General features: G+C 40.1%; 3 protein-coding genes across 3 annotated transcripts; 2 read left to right on the top strand and 1 right to left on the bottom strand.

Moving 5' to 3' along the window:
* Positions 1–1,400: 1,400 nt before the first annotated feature.
* Positions 1,401–2,323, bottom strand: ccl20a.3 (chemokine (C-C motif) ligand 20a, duplicate 3). The gene is made up of 4 exons (XM_061084949.1): positions 2,206–2,323; positions 1,956–2,064; positions 1,767–1,841; positions 1,401–1,659 (listed from the first exon to the last, which is right to left on the bottom strand). Exons 1-4 carry the CDS (start codon positions 2,279–2,281, stop codon positions 1,626–1,628), a joined length of 294 nt encoding a protein of 97 aa, XP_060940932.1. The 5' UTR covers positions 2,282–2,323; the 3' UTR covers positions 1,401–1,625.
* A 3,465-nt stretch (positions 2,324–5,788) lies between these two features.
* Positions 5,789–6,451, top strand: ccl20a.4 (chemokine (C-C motif) ligand 20a, duplicate 4). Its single transcript, XM_061084950.1, has 4 exons — positions 5,789–5,862; positions 5,976–6,087; positions 6,189–6,269; positions 6,390–6,451. The coding sequence occupies exons 1-4, from the start codon at positions 5,799–5,801 to the stop codon at positions 6,418–6,420; spliced, it is 288 nt and encodes a 95-aa protein (XP_060940933.1). The 5' UTR covers positions 5,789–5,798; the 3' UTR covers positions 6,421–6,451.
* Positions 6,452–7,341: 890 nt separating this feature from the next.
* Positions 7,342–14,655, top strand: capn10 (calpain 10). The gene is made up of 13 exons (XM_061084088.1): positions 7,342–7,612; positions 8,329–8,585; positions 8,985–9,116; positions 9,240–9,436; positions 9,611–9,840; positions 9,924–10,065; positions 10,266–10,432; positions 10,545–10,801; positions 11,205–11,407; positions 11,924–12,179; positions 12,832–13,025; positions 13,115–13,160; positions 13,579–14,655. Exons 2-13 carry the CDS (start codon positions 8,442–8,444, stop codon positions 13,606–13,608), a joined length of 1,998 nt encoding a protein of 665 aa, XP_060940071.1. The 5' UTR covers positions 7,342–7,612; positions 8,329–8,441; the 3' UTR covers positions 13,609–14,655.
* The last annotated feature ends 252 nt before the right edge of the window (positions 14,656–14,907 follow it).

Below are 14,907 nucleotides of genomic sequence, written 5' to 3'. Positions count from 1 at the left end.
GTTATTGTAGATTCATTTCCAGGCTTTTCAATTATCTAACATGTTAAAGTTGAAATAATAGACAACGTGTTTAAATAATTAAAGTAAAACAACATTTTGATGTAATGGTAAAACTGTGAATATAAATACACACAGAATATAACTATAGAAGAGTTTGATATATGTAGGTTGGAAATCTTGGCTTAAAAGGTCAAGTGTCTTAAAACTTTGAATGTCTTTTTTGTTCTTCAAGAGATGATAGCTCTATAATTAGAGGATTACACTTCTGTTTACAACTGTGATAGTCCCTGCACTGCTTCATTAATGACCAACAGATTAGGGACAGTACACTTTACACTAACTAGCAGCTGACATCATTCATAAGTCTCTCCACGTGTCAACATGGAAATACCTGTTCTGCCATGAGCTTTGAAGGAACCTGCTCCCATGACTTCCTCTTGCTGACGTAACAGGACTTTCAACATTATTTACTCGACTTTTTAAAAACGAAATGAGCATTCATTATAGTCTGAAAATGATCTTTTATGCTATAATTAAAGTAAATGATAACATAATAGATCATTATAAAAGATAATATCATAGGTAGTGACTTGATCCTTTCTTTATATTGAATTAAAAATGTTCAATCTGGATACAAAATTATTTTAAAAAAGCACTGAGGTTTTTAAAAACAGGTAACATGTATCATTCACCATGAAATAGTTATATATAATAATTGTCATACATGTCTGTTTGAACACAGGTCATGGCAGTCATCCTGTGGAACAAGCTTTTTCAATAACCTTGCGTTGCATCACTGCTGTCACGCTTCATATGTTGCAGATGAGAGATGTTTATCAAACACATGAAATTCAAAGATGTGTGATGCAGATAGATTCATCTCCAAACCCAGGAGTTAATGTGTTTTCTTCAAGACATGATAGCTCCATAATTAAAGGATTACACCTCTCTTTACAACTGTGATAGTTACTGCACTGCGTCATAATGACCAACAGATTAGTTGCCAGTCTTACACTAACTAACAGCTGACACAGCATTCATAGGAGCCCTCGTGTCAACATGGAAATACCTGTTCTGCCGTGAGCTTTGAAGGAACCTGCTCCCATGACTTCCTCGTGCTGACGTCACAGGACTTTCAACATTATTTATTAACTGTGACCACAGGACGCAAAACTTCCCGAGCTGGAATTTCTCACCAAAGATAAACAAGAGGAGAAGATAGATGGGGATGCAGCTGCGGGTGGGGGGGGAACTCTGCATTAATGACTGATTAACATTAAACACACTGGAGGGTTTTCATGAAGAGATTACGGACAACTTGTTCTTTTTTTTCCATAAAACTTTATTGCTTTTCTGTTACAAATATATATATATATAAATACAAACTTTCACATATACAAATATCTATATACATATATACAATGCATACAATTGAGCTGAAGCCTGCTTTGCATGACAATCCTTCATATAATGAGCAATTAAGTTAAATAGGAGTTGAGTTGAATTATTAGACTATGAAACATCATTGATTTCTGGATTCCAGGCCGAGCTGATATTGGAAGAGTCCACTGGTGTAGCCGCTTTCGCACCGTCTCCACTCGATGAGCAGACTGTTTCTACACCATTTAGTTGTTGTGGTGAACCTTTTGTGCTTTATTCCTGCAAAGATGATCAAATGAGTTATTATTACGTCACAATTACATTTCCCACACAGCAGTATTGCATTATTTGTCTGTTATAATACAAGTTTCTTTGAGAAATCTCACCTAATACGGTCGATATATTCCATCACCCAGCCCAAAGTAGGATCGGCGCACGCTAGACCCTTTTTTGTGTGGAAACTGTTGGATCAAAAAGAAGGAAAATTAAATGAATATTTACAGACTTATGATGAACACTCATGTTTTGTCACATCAAATGTGAATTCCTCATTATGTCATCTCCTGGATACTTACATGATGGCATTGATGGCACACATCTCTTTACGAGTCTGGACAGAGTATCCTCGGATCACACCAAATGGAAGTTTGAATTTCATGTATCTTCGACAGCATTCGTAATTCACTGTGAAACAAGAGAGAGACGATAAACTGGTTAGAAACTGGAAGAGGAAAGGTAAGGAGATATATGACACTCTGTAGAATTTGTGTAATAATCAGGAAAATAAAAAGGATAAATAAAGATATAGATGGAGATGAAACCAACCTGCAGATGTCTCTGTTGCCAGCAGGCAAAACGTGAGGAGTGTGATCACCATCACCGCAGCTTTGATTGACACCATGTTTTCTCTCAGAGTTATTTATCTTGCTCGTCCACAGTTGGAGTTCAGAGAGGTTGTGCTGAGGTGCTCACTGCAGCGGCCTTTTTATGTCCTTGGAGAAGCAGGAAATTTACAGGCAGAAAAAACAAAAGACCAAACTTGCCCTGTTAGCAGAGCTATTGCACCACACCGGAAAGTCCCCATTTTTTCCCCGAGTGAGAGTAAAAGGAGAAGGTGTGGGTGGGGTGGAGCCGAATAAGATGAAGTGTTTATTAACTGTGGGAACATTTAGATTTAAAAGAGAGATCATTGAAATTTAAGAAAAACCCAAGTACACAAAAGTTTTAAAGAGAATGATGGACAGTCAGTGCTTCCCTTTCCCTGTCAATATAAATGAAATGTATTGTTATGAAATCACTGATTCAGCACAATAACATCAGGCATGTGAATGAAGCAAAATAGAGGAACAGGAACTCAGTGCATCATTCAGCACAGTGACCACATTTGAGGAATTTAAATTAATGTCATTAGAAAGCAGTTCACTAAGAATCAAATTATAGGTTTTAGTTGACACACATCAGGTTTTCTCATTACTACAGTATTGAAACAATCCTGAAGAACCAGTGCTACCTGGGAAGTTACAGAGGAGTGTCAGTGACTCTGATCGTGCATATACAACTGTTACAGTTGTATATGCAGAGGAGGTGTCTTCAGAACTCATGCTGCCGTGCAGGTTTGATGTCGGCTGCTACACGTGGGTTGATACAGAGGGGGTACAGAGATTCTTTTCTAGGTCAGCGGAACTCTCACCATAGACTCGAGACCCATGCATCTAAAGGAAAAAAGTGCACGGGGACCACTGAAATAGGTCAAGATGCAAGGAAATTGTTTGTCATGAACTTTCTACCACAATCAGACCAAGACTGATTTCCACTTTAGATATCCTGCGACCCTTTTGACTTTTTCTTAAGTTACTGATGATCTGTTCATAGCTGACAAAGAAAAAAATCCGACAACAGGAACGCATTTCTTTCAGTTTTAAGAATTTAATTTTGTCTCATATATCGGTGCCTTTTTATTTCTCAGCTCTTGTCCTAGTTCAGATTTTAGTTTCTGATGAAGATGACACTGAAATCTGATAATTTCCCCCATTTCATTTAAAGGAACCGTTCAGATTATTTTTTAAAGTCTATCTTAAAGCACTACAAACATGGTATCATGCGACTAAAACATAAATCTATCCCTTAGTTAAAATGTATATGTTAGGAAAGGTTTTGTGACAACATGGAACCAAGTGACACAAAACCAGAGAGTGCATGAAGTTAACAGTGAGAAGAGCAGAGCCAGAGAACTTAAAACTCAAAAAACCTCACGGGTAGCATTTTGTTAACAGCAAAGCGTGAGAAAAAAAAGGGTTTTCAGAACTTGTAATTCTGAGAGTGTAACTTTCCCTAGTGGATACCGAAAAGTCAAAGTGGGTATTGGTGGGTTTCTGAGCGACGTCATCAGTGAGATGCGTGCAAAGGCAGGGGGACAAAAAAACATCTCAAAATGACTTAGAGCATATGAGGAGATGGACATGATGTACTTAAAGCTGTGTTACGTTGTTGTGATAGCACTTTTCAAATCCTAAGAAAAGCATTCATTAAAATCAGAAAAATCCTGAATCCCCAATAATGTTTTTAAAAAATTTAAAAGAAGTTGTATGTTGTGATTAAGTGAAATGAAAACATAAAAGATCATTAAAGAAGATAATATAATAGGTCGTGACTTTGTCCTGTATTTATAGTAAATAAAAAAAGTAAAATATGGATAGAAAATTATTTTAAAAAAGCACTATGACGTTTCTAAAAATAGATCAAATGTATCATTCACCATGACAGAGTAACATATAATAATAGTAATGCATATGTTTGAACACAGGTCATGGCATTCATCCTGTGGAGCGAGCTTTTTGAATAACCTTGCGTTGCATCACTTCTGTGACGCACTATATGCCGCAGATGAGAGATGTTTGTTTACTCTAAAACAGTTTATATATACATGAATGCATAACTTAACCAACTGTAGGGCATTAAACTATTATGATATAATAATTCCTCTCACCAACAATTAACTTAAAGTTTGGCAGTGAAGATGTTTTGCAGACTCTAAGTTCAACAACAACCGTCACTTCCCTGTTTTACCCCATCATTTCTTTAAAATACTGACCATGTACGTCAGAGATGAACTAAACTAACGTGCCTCACATTTCACCCATTGTGTATCACTCATTAAGTAACCTGAGTGCATCATAACCATTGTTACCATATTGGCAGTTGCCGGTAGAGCCTGGTCGGAGGTGAGTTACCACCCAGGAATCAAACTCCTGGTGTCAAGAATGCAGCACCAACCTGCTCTGACACCAGGCATTGAAATGGTACAGAAACTGTTTTGTATATATCCACAACAATTTGCGGGTTTATTGCCTGCTGTGTCATTTTTCAGCTGCATTGTGTGTCTCAACTTAAATATTGAAGTGTAAAGGGCCGTTTTAAAACAAGTGTCAGAATTCCTCTCACTGAACTCCCTTTCTTCATCCTACATCTAAATCAGTCCAGCCTTGAACTAGTTAAGGAGCAATATGTGAGAAAAATGTATATGAAGAAAGCTTGTGGTCATTCTCACAGACAAAATGTATTTACTACATTGCCTTATATTTTGTGCATGCAGCAATAAGGTCTATCATACACTGTATTTTCCTTCTTCTAAAGTCTCCTGAAAAATAAATATTGACCTCGACATAAATAAATGCAAAGTACATATTGAGAAGTTCTGACAACTTTTACTGTTTCATATGAACTTATAAAAGTGAGTATGGCATTCAAACTAGTACAAGTTAAAGCATATATATCAGCATGATATACTTCAAAATGAGAGTTATTTTTATGCATCAAAACCTCTTCCTGTGTTTAATCTTTTGTAATATATACATACATTATATTATATATATATAATTATATCATATCATATTATAATATAATGTAGTCTGGGTGGTTTAATTTGTGGAAATACATAAACAAACTGATTTAAACTCATAAATTGTGTGTAACATTTAAATGTGAAAATTAACAATAGTAAAAGTACAAAGGGACAAACATTTCCCCTCAAATATAAAAATAGTACTACATCATTAAGTAACAGTGTTTGTGTGTTTATGATAAGAATATGCTGTTTGTATTTGTAAGCATCAGCCATCTTCCTTTTCTTTATCTTAAATAAGCAACACACGTGTGTATAATGCATGTCTTCATTCACGTGTTCTGACCCACAGAAGTCGGGGGGGTTGTGTTTCCATAGTGGTTAAAGCACGTTGCTTGTCATTCTTACCACTTGACCCAAATATCATTAGAGTGCATTGCACTTGTATTTCCATGGGTGTTCTTTGATTGTGGTGGGACCTTCCCATTTCACGCAGTATTTAACCTTCGCTGCCTGAGCTAAACCTTATCAGTTCATCCCACATAAGAATAAACTGCTGAAGAGAAGCTGAGTGAGGATGGGAAAGCTCACTGTGTGCGTCTCTGTGCTGCTGATGATGATGACGACACTCAGTGAAAGCAGTAAGTAGGACTTCAAGTAGAATATGTTTATTTTTGTCAAGATTATTTAAATGATTTAATATGTTATTCAGCCCTTTTCTTCACTTAATTGTTTTTGATTTCCTTCTTTAAAGGTTACATGAATCCTTGCTGCACGCAGTACAATGAAAATCCGATCCCTGTCCGATTTTTGCGATGCTACATAGTCCAGGAGGTCACAAATTTCTGCAACCTCAAGGCAGTAATGTAAGAATAAAAAACATGTATGAAATAACACACATTACAATCAGGTACATGTTAATTGACAGTTCTGTGATGTCTGAACTTCTTCTCTCGTCTTCACACAGTTTCAAGACGCTGAAAAATAAATTTGTTTGTGCAAACCCTGACTCAGAGTGGGTGCAGCAGGCCATGGAGTCAGTGCCAGAGTACGTTAGTTCAACATATTTAATACAACATTATACAATATGATGTCAAGATTTATTAACACATGTGAATCTATAACCTTTTTCTTTTCCTTTTGTTTTTTGAAATTAAAATAAACACAGAATTGGACAACACCTGAAGCAGTCAACTTAAAGACACAAGAGACGCACAAGATGAATTGAATGTATTCTTTAAATTTCAATAAATAATATATGTTTGTATTTCTTTAAATGTATCACCGTAAAATGAATAAATTTAATATTTTTTTTAAATAACATGCTGACGATGTGTTCATCTATTTTACTACATGGATCTGATATAAAAATGTATAAATGATTTTGCTTGTTTTGTTGAAGTGAAGTAAAAGTAGTTTTAGTTTTTAGTCTCAGGAGCAAGGACAAAAAGACAAGAAGACAAGAAGATGTAAAGTAGCCAGTACTTCAACATAGTAGGATACTTATAGTATAGTCAGTATTTGGGAAAAATTACACTCAGTTTCCAGTTTATTAGGTATCTTGATAAAATAGTCTCTTAATAGATGAAGGTTATAATAATACTGAATTATACTGATTGTATTGGCTGTAGTTGCTTTGAAAGAAAGAATTACATGAATAAAGCTATAATTATTATCAATCGTAAAGTGACGTCTTAATAACATTTAAATGAGTAATACTACTACTACTACTACTACTACTACTACTACTACTCCTACTCCTGATAATAATAATAATAATAATAATAATAATAATAATAATAATAATAATAATAATAATAATAATAATAATAATAATAATAATAATAATAATAATAATAATAATAATAATAATAAAAATAATTTCATTGAGGCTGTATTTGGTTAATGGTTAGTTGTATTAAAACTCAATCATGTGGCCAGTCTACATGTGTTTAAAGCAGTATTGATTGTAGGATTTAGTTTGAGGTACATGTACATAACACACATGCTGCAGTGACTGCACACAGAGTAATTCGCTGTTTGCACACTAGGTGGCGGCAGCGACCAGCCACACAGACAGGAAGGATTCACTGCATATATGAAGAGCCGGAAGTGCATGCGGAAGTGTTTTCACGCTCTGCAGATTGACAATCTAGACACGATTTGTTTTAAATGATTATTTGTGTAAAACGTTTTAATACAAACTCCTCCTCGCAGCCGTGGCGTTAAGGCTGTGGTCGTGTTCTTCGTGCTATGACAAGATGAGGCGACGCGGAGATGCTGCGGCTGCGCATCACAAGCTAACAGATGCTAACGTTAGCGGCTAGCTGCGACTGTTGCTATGACAAAAATTACACTGAGGAGAGAAGAGAAGCCGACAGCAGGAGCAAGGTCAGAAGGAGACACATGAGAGAAAGTCACAGTACATATCTGACTTGATTTGGAGCCCGGTCATTACGGATTTAACTGTTATTTTGGTTGTGTAATAACAGTAGATATTAGAACATGGCTTGTAGGCGAATAACAACAAAATAAAATTATCCCTTAATTTACTGTTTCACTTACATATATCATGAGTGATCTAATACTATATATCCATTGCTGCTGCATATGCATGTCATAAAAAACATGCACATAACACACATGTCATCATAAAGTAAAAGGTAAACAATACTCGGCACATTACATTACATGTCATTTGGCAGACGCTTTTATCCAACGCGACTTATTTTGAAAGGTCAGTTAAATTTGAAAAAATAAAAAAGATCACATGCATGTATGCTGTTGAGTTTTGATATTAATCCTGGATTTAAGGTTTGATAATAGTTTTGAGTTAAAGGTAAAATACGGTTCCCCCCTATATGTTGGTGAGCACTTTCCTACAAGCACTTACAGTGGGTTTGAGTGCTGGATTACTGTATCAGATACTGAATTCAGTATAAAAATAATTCTATTTTGGAATAACGTGGAAAATGTGCAGTTGTGCGTTGTCTGGATAATAGATTTTATATGTAAAGAAAGATGCATCCATCCTCTGCTGTTTTCACAATGGAAAAGAAAATGCAAAGTCTCATGTACATTTGATGTTGCTGTGGTTTTGTTTTAAGGTGTAACACAACACAAGTGTAAGATGTGCACAGGGTCAGTGAGGATGGTCGCAGCTGGCTGAGGTTCACCCGCTGACCCAGGAGGTACGATTCCGAAGCAGCAATCCGGAGCCATGACAGGAGAGGGCCGGCCAGAGCGTGGAGGCGAGGCTCTGTTCGAGGACCTGGACTTCACCTGTGATGACACTTCGCTGCTCTCTGACAGCTCCACGCCCATCGCAAGGCTGCACGCAAACATCACATGGCGCCGCCCGCAGGTTAGACCAGCCAGGAGGAAATGGGAAATGGGAAATGCCGCAGTGAATTCATTTTTGTCAGTGGAATATTTACATTCGTCATTCGTGTCGAGTGTCTATTTGGCTCGTGTCCCATCTACTTGCATCACCTGTCACCTGGTTTGTTTTTTCAACCGACGACAATGGGATTATGCAAGAGTGATGACAGGTTATGGTTCAGTATTTTACAAAGCAGGTCTATAATTAAAAGATAAGTAATATTTTTAGGATTTCTTTTCATCTTGCAACCCAACAAAATACTAACGTCCACAACCAACACTGTGGGAGATCTGGCCTCCATGTTAACTGCCCAACAACAACTTTAAGTCAACATTATGTCAAATTGTACCAATCCTCATTTATTGTAATTTTCATTTCCAGGAGATCTGCCAGTCACCGGTTCTCTGCCCCGACAACATCAACTCGGGTCACGCTAAACAAGGCTTGTTAGGAGACTGTTGGTTCCTCTGTGCCTGCACTGTCCTGCTCAAGAACAAACATCTACGCAACAAGGTAAAGAAACAAGTGCATTAAAGTATAGATTCAAATTGCTTTTAAACAAATATGACTGTGTTAAATGTGAAGTGTTTCTATGTCCTGCACTGCTGTAGTGACTTAGTCCTCGACCCTGTGCAGGTGCTCCCCCCAGACCAACCCCTGTGGGGTGACAGCAGGTACAGAGGCTTCTTCCACTTTTGGTTCTGGCGGCAGGGACACTGGACGGAGGTGACCGTTGATGACCGCCTGCCCTGTATTAACTCCACTCTCTGCTTCTCAAGCTGCCACTCCCCCGATGCCTTCTGGGTAGCCTTGTTGGAGAAGGCCTATGCCAAGTAAGTAGCCTGTGGAATTTCCCTCTCTTGTCTACTATAAATTTTAATCTTGGTTATTGACATACAGTATGTCACTGTTATTTGTAAAGTTTCCCGGGACTAACCATGTATCTCCCATCAGCATGTTTAATGAAGTTTGGAAATCCCATTTACTCGCCTCTCTATCCTCTCTAGGCTTCATGGCTCATACGAGCAACTGTGGGCTGGGCAGGTGTCGGAGGCCCTGGTGGATTTAACTGGCGGCCTAGCAGAACACTGGAGCCTGGGAGACTTGGGGTCAGAGGAGGAGCAGAGATTAGGACGGGACAGTGAACAGGTCAGGAGGCAAAGGCTTGACCTGAACCTTCTGTACCCTATGAAGGATGACTGTGTGCTGAGCTGCTCCATGAACAGCAGCCCTGGAGGTCAGAGAGGTTTATCTCTCAGATGAAAAGTCATCTTGGGATCCCTTTGTCGCCTAACCTTTTGATCCCTTTGCCTGGTCTAGGTGCCAGTGAGCTGGGTCAGTACCATGCTCTGACTGTCATGGAGTGGGTGGATGTGAAGACGGTGTCAGGGGGCGATGTACGTCTACTCAGGATCAGAAACCCCTGGGGAAGGTGCTGCTGGGGAGGGGGCTGGATAGAGAGGTAGGCATATTCCTGGATCCACCTCACTAGTTTTTGAGTAATCCTGCTAACAGACAAACAAACAAACAGCATATTCTCTTTTGTGGAGGTTAATACAACCAGAGTGTGAGTGTGCAGCTGCAGGGACATTTATACAGTACATTTAATTCATCCCTAGTCTGCATCAGCTCTATCTACAGTGTGTCTCTCTCTCTCCGCAGTGGTGCAGGGTGGAGCTCTGTCGACCCCAATTGTGCTTCAGATCTACAGGCCAGGGTGGCTGAGGGCGAATTCTGGTTGGATGAGGCTGAATTCACGTCCCAGTTTGATGATGTCACAGTGGGGTACCCCATCAGTGAGGAAGGTCACCTAAAGAGTATCTATACAGGTGATTTGGTTAGTTCATTAAAGACAGTATCCTACTTTCAATCTATAATTTTCCTTGGCAGCCTTTTTTTTTTTTTTTTTTTATCTCACTCTGACATCTCCTACTCTAATAGGAAGTCTGCTGACACACAGCCATCAGCTGCCTGGTCGGTGGATAAAGGGGCACTCTGCTGGCGGCAGCCGGAACAGCAGCAGCTACGGTACCAACCCAAAGTTCTGGCTTAAAGTGATTGAGACGGGAGATGTTCTGGTTTCCCTGCTGCAGCATAGGAAGTGGAGAAACACAGAGAAAAATGCACAGATGCCCCTTGAGGATACCGAGAACACAAAGCATCAGCACTACCAGGCCACCGCTCTACACATGTGGAAGGTTGGTGTCTATTGATCTGCTCCAGTCTGTGTAGAAATCTGCCTGAAAGCTTTTAAAAAGATCAAAGAGAAGTGATCGGCTGTTTTAGCCTGCTATTTATGTATTTTTAAATTTTTATAGTCTTTTTTTCCCCATTTATTTTGGAGGTAACATTTATGTAGAAATTCCATTACGATTATGCTCTAACATCCATCCATACTTTGATCATAAATTTTACTTTGCTCCCTTTTTACTCAAACCCCTGCAAAAAATCGGTTGCAAACGTTTCTTTAAACATATTATTATGATCTTACTTGAATGTTGCTTTTGTGAAGCACTTAGGAGCACTCGTGTGAAACATAAAGATTATTATTGTCATAGTTTGTGGCTTTGTTCTTATCTAAGTTGGGTTTTCATTCACCAGGTGGAGAAGAAGCGTTTCAATCTGAGCCGCATGTTGAACAAACCTCCTTGTGCTTCGACTGCCTGCCACGCCTACGAGCGAGAGGTGGTCCTCCACGGGCAGCTGGAGCCGGGCTACTACCTGCTGGTCCCCAGCACCTTCAAGCCAGGGGTCGAGGGCCGCTTTCTCATCAGGGTCTTTTCCTCCTCTTCCATATCCCTTAGGTAAGGACCAGTTAAGGGGAGGAGAAAGTTAACAAGTCCATCTTATCATAACAATTCATACTATGTTTCTCGTTTTATTTAAACGTTTGAACTTCATAGTTTTAAAAGTTTCAGCTACATTCACACATGTGCGTTAATGTTATTTCCTACAGAGCCCAAAGTGTCACAACTAATTTGTAAAGACAAATGACAATAATTAATTCTCCCAGCTTAATAAAATGTATTCATTAGTGGTTTGGCGGACTTCAAATAGAAATGACTAGTAGTAGATATATAGGGACCCCTGCTGGTAAAGTTAAAAACACCTTCTTTTTTATTTTTATGAATAAATAAATGAAAGCTTTTCTCCTTTTGTACAGCATGTCACATTTTAAACCATTAACCATCACAGTTTACTGAAGTTGTATTTTTCTACTGAACTTTTTCCGTAGTGTAAAATTAAATAAATGTAGTTAGTATAATTTGTAATGTGTCAGATTTAATTATTAATGGTGTTCATCAATGTTTGTCCCTCAGTGCCCTGAAAAGCCCAGCACCTTCACTGCCATTAACCGCTGACGTTGAGTGGGAGACTTGTTACTTCCGGGGATCGTGGATCGAGGGGAAGACGGCGGGAGGAAGTAGGAACTTCCTGTCTCACTGGCAGAACCCTTGCTTCCCCTTTACAGTGTCTGATGACCCAGCGGTGACATCAGGGGTTAATGTCAGAATTACCCTGCACCAGAGCCGCCCTGACACTGACCTGCTCCCTATTGGCTTCCACATTTACAAGGTCAGTCAAATATCATTGAGAGGAGGAAGACGTCTACTTCTGCGTACTTTCCCAACAACTTAATCAGCTATAAAATCAGCTCAGATCTCTGAGATGTTAACTCTTGCTGTCAGTTTTAATATCTTTTTTTAAAAACCCCTTTGTACTTTAAGTGGTTTTAGATTGCTCAAAGGTCGAATTAAGAAACATCACATGAAAACGTTCTTCACAGGGTTTTGAAACGATATGTAAAAGTACGGAACTTGATTTTGATATTTTCCATCTCAAGTAATATGTGATTATGGAAAGATATTTATGTTTACAGATAATTCCCGATGGTCTGTTTTCTGAATTAATTCCTAAAGATAAATTGATCATACAAGCAGTGTTTCATGACTTTTGGAGCAAAAATATTTCCCTCTGTGTGACAGAGCGAGCTTCATATTCTTTGCACATCAAGCTCAGTGACCTTTGTGACTCTGCTCTAGTTCCCTGGTGAATTGTACATGGACCTTCTTACAAGTCAGGATGTCACATACATGTTACAATTAATTTAAAACATGATAATTAATGTGGTACTCAAATATAGTCACAATAATCTACCATAAATTTAACTTGCAGTTTTAAAATGGACAATTTTCAGTATCTGATTTTGACTCTGCACCGTATTCAGGTCCTGGAAGGAGAATGTGAACAGGCGATCTCCAGGGACGAGGAGCCCACCGCCAGTTGCGTCCCCCACTGTTACACCCAGGATGTCAGTCTGGCCTGCACTCTTCCTCCTGGAGATTACGCCATATTACCATCCACTTACGAGGCCGACCGCTCTGCAGACTTCACTCTCAGCCTGGCTCGCCAAATCCGCAGGTGTGGTCACTGCGCAGGTTCTGACAGTATCTTCAGGTTTCGTTGTTGTGTCACTGTCATGAGTAACGATGGGTGTGTGTCTCTTTCAGGAAGGTGGTGAAAAGTCAGGAGAGGCTGGGGAGAGCCATTCAAGAGGTTTGTAGGTTGCATTGATGATGACAACAAAACTAACTGACAGCAATTTGTACATCTGATCAATTACCTAAGTCATATATGAATAGAAATGGACTTTTCCACTTTTATGTTTCATGCTATTGTAAATTTAATATATTTGGGTTTTAACTTGTTGAACAAAGATACAGTTTTAGAGTGTGACCTCTGATTAGTCACGACTGACATTTTGATTAATTAAAGCAATTATCTACAGTGATGACATCTGTTAGTTGAAACCCTAGTGTTACAGGGATGAAGGTCACAGGGGAAACAGCTTGACAGTTCAACACACTGAATGCAGACATAGCTTATATCCATATTTTTGAGGCTGTGACTTTGGTTCCAAGATGGCAGCTCTGAATAATCCCTCTGTCTTGCTTGGTTTCTCTCCCGGCGGCAGGTCTCTCACATCTCCGTGATGCAAAGCTAGTTCTCTGGGACCGTTGCTGCTCATCCGACGGCGGCTCACCTCCCTGTGCCTCTTGGCGCACGATGAAAGGACCAGCTCTCCTATCAGACCTCACCATGCGGCCTCTGTGTGTGCTTGTGTGTGTGTGTGTTGCAGGGAAGGCAGGCAGATAGAAAGATTTAGTGGGAATGTGTGTGTCGGGAATCGTAGAAACCCCTTTATCCTGAACCGCTGAGGCTCAGGGCTGATGGGCAGCCACACACTCATCGGCGATTAGGACATCAGAGGTTGTCGGTGGGCTGGGCTGCTAATGAAGTATGACGGGACTGGCTGGTGTAAACAAACAGCGGCCATTGAAGAGTGCCGCCGCTGCTCTTGCTCATTCACTCACTGGTGCGCCCGCCGGCCCGGGACAAAGGGCCCTCTCATGAAGGTCCTCACAGAGGCACAAGGGGTGAGGGGATGGTCTCCACCAGCAGAGCCAACCAAACCACACCATACCGTGCCATACCATACCAGAGCTTTTTCTCCCATCCCTCATCCCCCCCCGCCGGACAATCTGCTCTTCGTATTGTCCACTGTTGGACACACGTTTTTTCTCAATCCCTCAACCTGCTCAGCTCCCTGATTTCAACACCTAACTCCGTCTGGAGCTGAAGTAGTCCACTTCGCTCCTGACCCCCCCGACCCTGCACCTCCCTTGCTACCCCCCTAGACTCGGTCCACAGCTCTGCTTCAGGACACAGCCGGCGTTTGAAGCGGCCGCAAGAACAGATGACAAGGGGGACGGATGGAGGGGATGAAACAAGGGGATGCGGCTCATCAGAGGAAGCCGGTTTCATATGAAGAAGCCGCCGTCGGCCCTCTTGTTTTGTGTGTTGAGGCTGCGTACAATATGTGTGGTGCTGTTTGTGCGCCTGCTCATACCCACGTCTGTGTGTGCAGGAGTCACAGGGTTTGTGATCATTCACTGGAGTCAACTCAGACCAACTGGTACTGTGCTATTTGTTGTTTTTGGGGGAGTTTTTGCCTTTCTGAGATGCAATGAATAAAACATCAAAACAAAAATGGTCTGTATTTATAAAGCAGCTTTTCAGTCCTGATGTACTAAGTGCTTCACAGAACAGTTTTACATTCACACACACACACACAGCATCTATGTGCAGCACTTTCTCTATGAGAAGGAACAATTAGGGGTTCAGCTTCTTGCCCAAGGACACTTCGGCATGCTAGCTGGAGAAGACTGGCATCGAGCCACTGACCTTCTTGGTAGAGGATGACCGCTCTCACCCCTGAGCCACATCCTCCCCCAACTTAACG

This window comes from Limanda limanda, chromosome 13 (assembly GCF_963576545.1).
Source record: "Limanda limanda chromosome 13, fLimLim1.1, whole genome shotgun sequence".
Classification (NCBI taxonomy): domain Eukaryota; kingdom Metazoa; phylum Chordata; class Actinopteri; order Pleuronectiformes; family Pleuronectidae; genus Limanda; species Limanda limanda.
The sequence above is the reverse complement of the archived record's forward strand: the minus strand, read 5'-3'. Positions and strand labels throughout refer to the sequence as shown.

What these genes read in the sequence shown, in the direction of transcription:
- ccl20a.3 (XM_061084949.1), bottom strand. Translation starts at nt 2,281, where the DNA reads ATGGTGTCAATCAAAGCTGCGGTGATGGTGATCACACTCCTCACGTTT. An exon ending in TGTGCCATCAATGCCATCAT is followed by an intron (nt 1,842 to 1,955) that starts GTAAGTATCCAG and finishes TTGATCCAACAG; the next exon opens with TTTCCACACAAAAAAGGGTC. An exon ending in GAATATATCGACCGTATTAG is followed by an intron (nt 1,660 to 1,766) that starts GTGAGATTTCTC and finishes TCATCTTTGCAG; the next exon opens with GAATAAAGCACAAAAGGTTC.
- ccl20a.4 (XM_061084950.1), top strand. Translation starts at nt 5,799, where the DNA reads ATGGGAAAGCTCACTGTGTGCGTCTCTGTGCTGCTGATGATGATGACG. An exon ending in TGCAACCTCAAGGCAGTAAT is followed by an intron (nt 6,088 to 6,188) that starts GTAAGAATAAAA and finishes GTCTTCACACAG; the next exon opens with TTTCAAGACGCTGAAAAATA. An exon ending in GCCATGGAGTCAGTGCCAGA is followed by an intron (nt 6,270 to 6,389) that starts GTACGTTAGTTC and finishes AAATAAACACAG; the next exon opens with AATTGGACAACACCTGAAGC.
- capn10 (XM_061084088.1), top strand. Translation starts at nt 8,442, where the DNA reads ATGACAGGAGAGGGCCGGCCAGAGCGTGGAGGCGAGGCTCTGTTCGAG. An exon ending in TTGGAGAAGGCCTATGCCAA is followed by an intron (nt 9,437 to 9,610) that starts GTAAGTAGCCTG and finishes TATCCTCTCTAG; the next exon opens with GCTTCATGGCTCATACGAGC. An exon ending in TCCTCTTCCATATCCCTTAG is followed by an intron (nt 11,408 to 11,923) that starts GTAAGGACCAGT and finishes TTTGTCCCTCAG; the next exon opens with TGCCCTGAAAAGCCCAGCAC.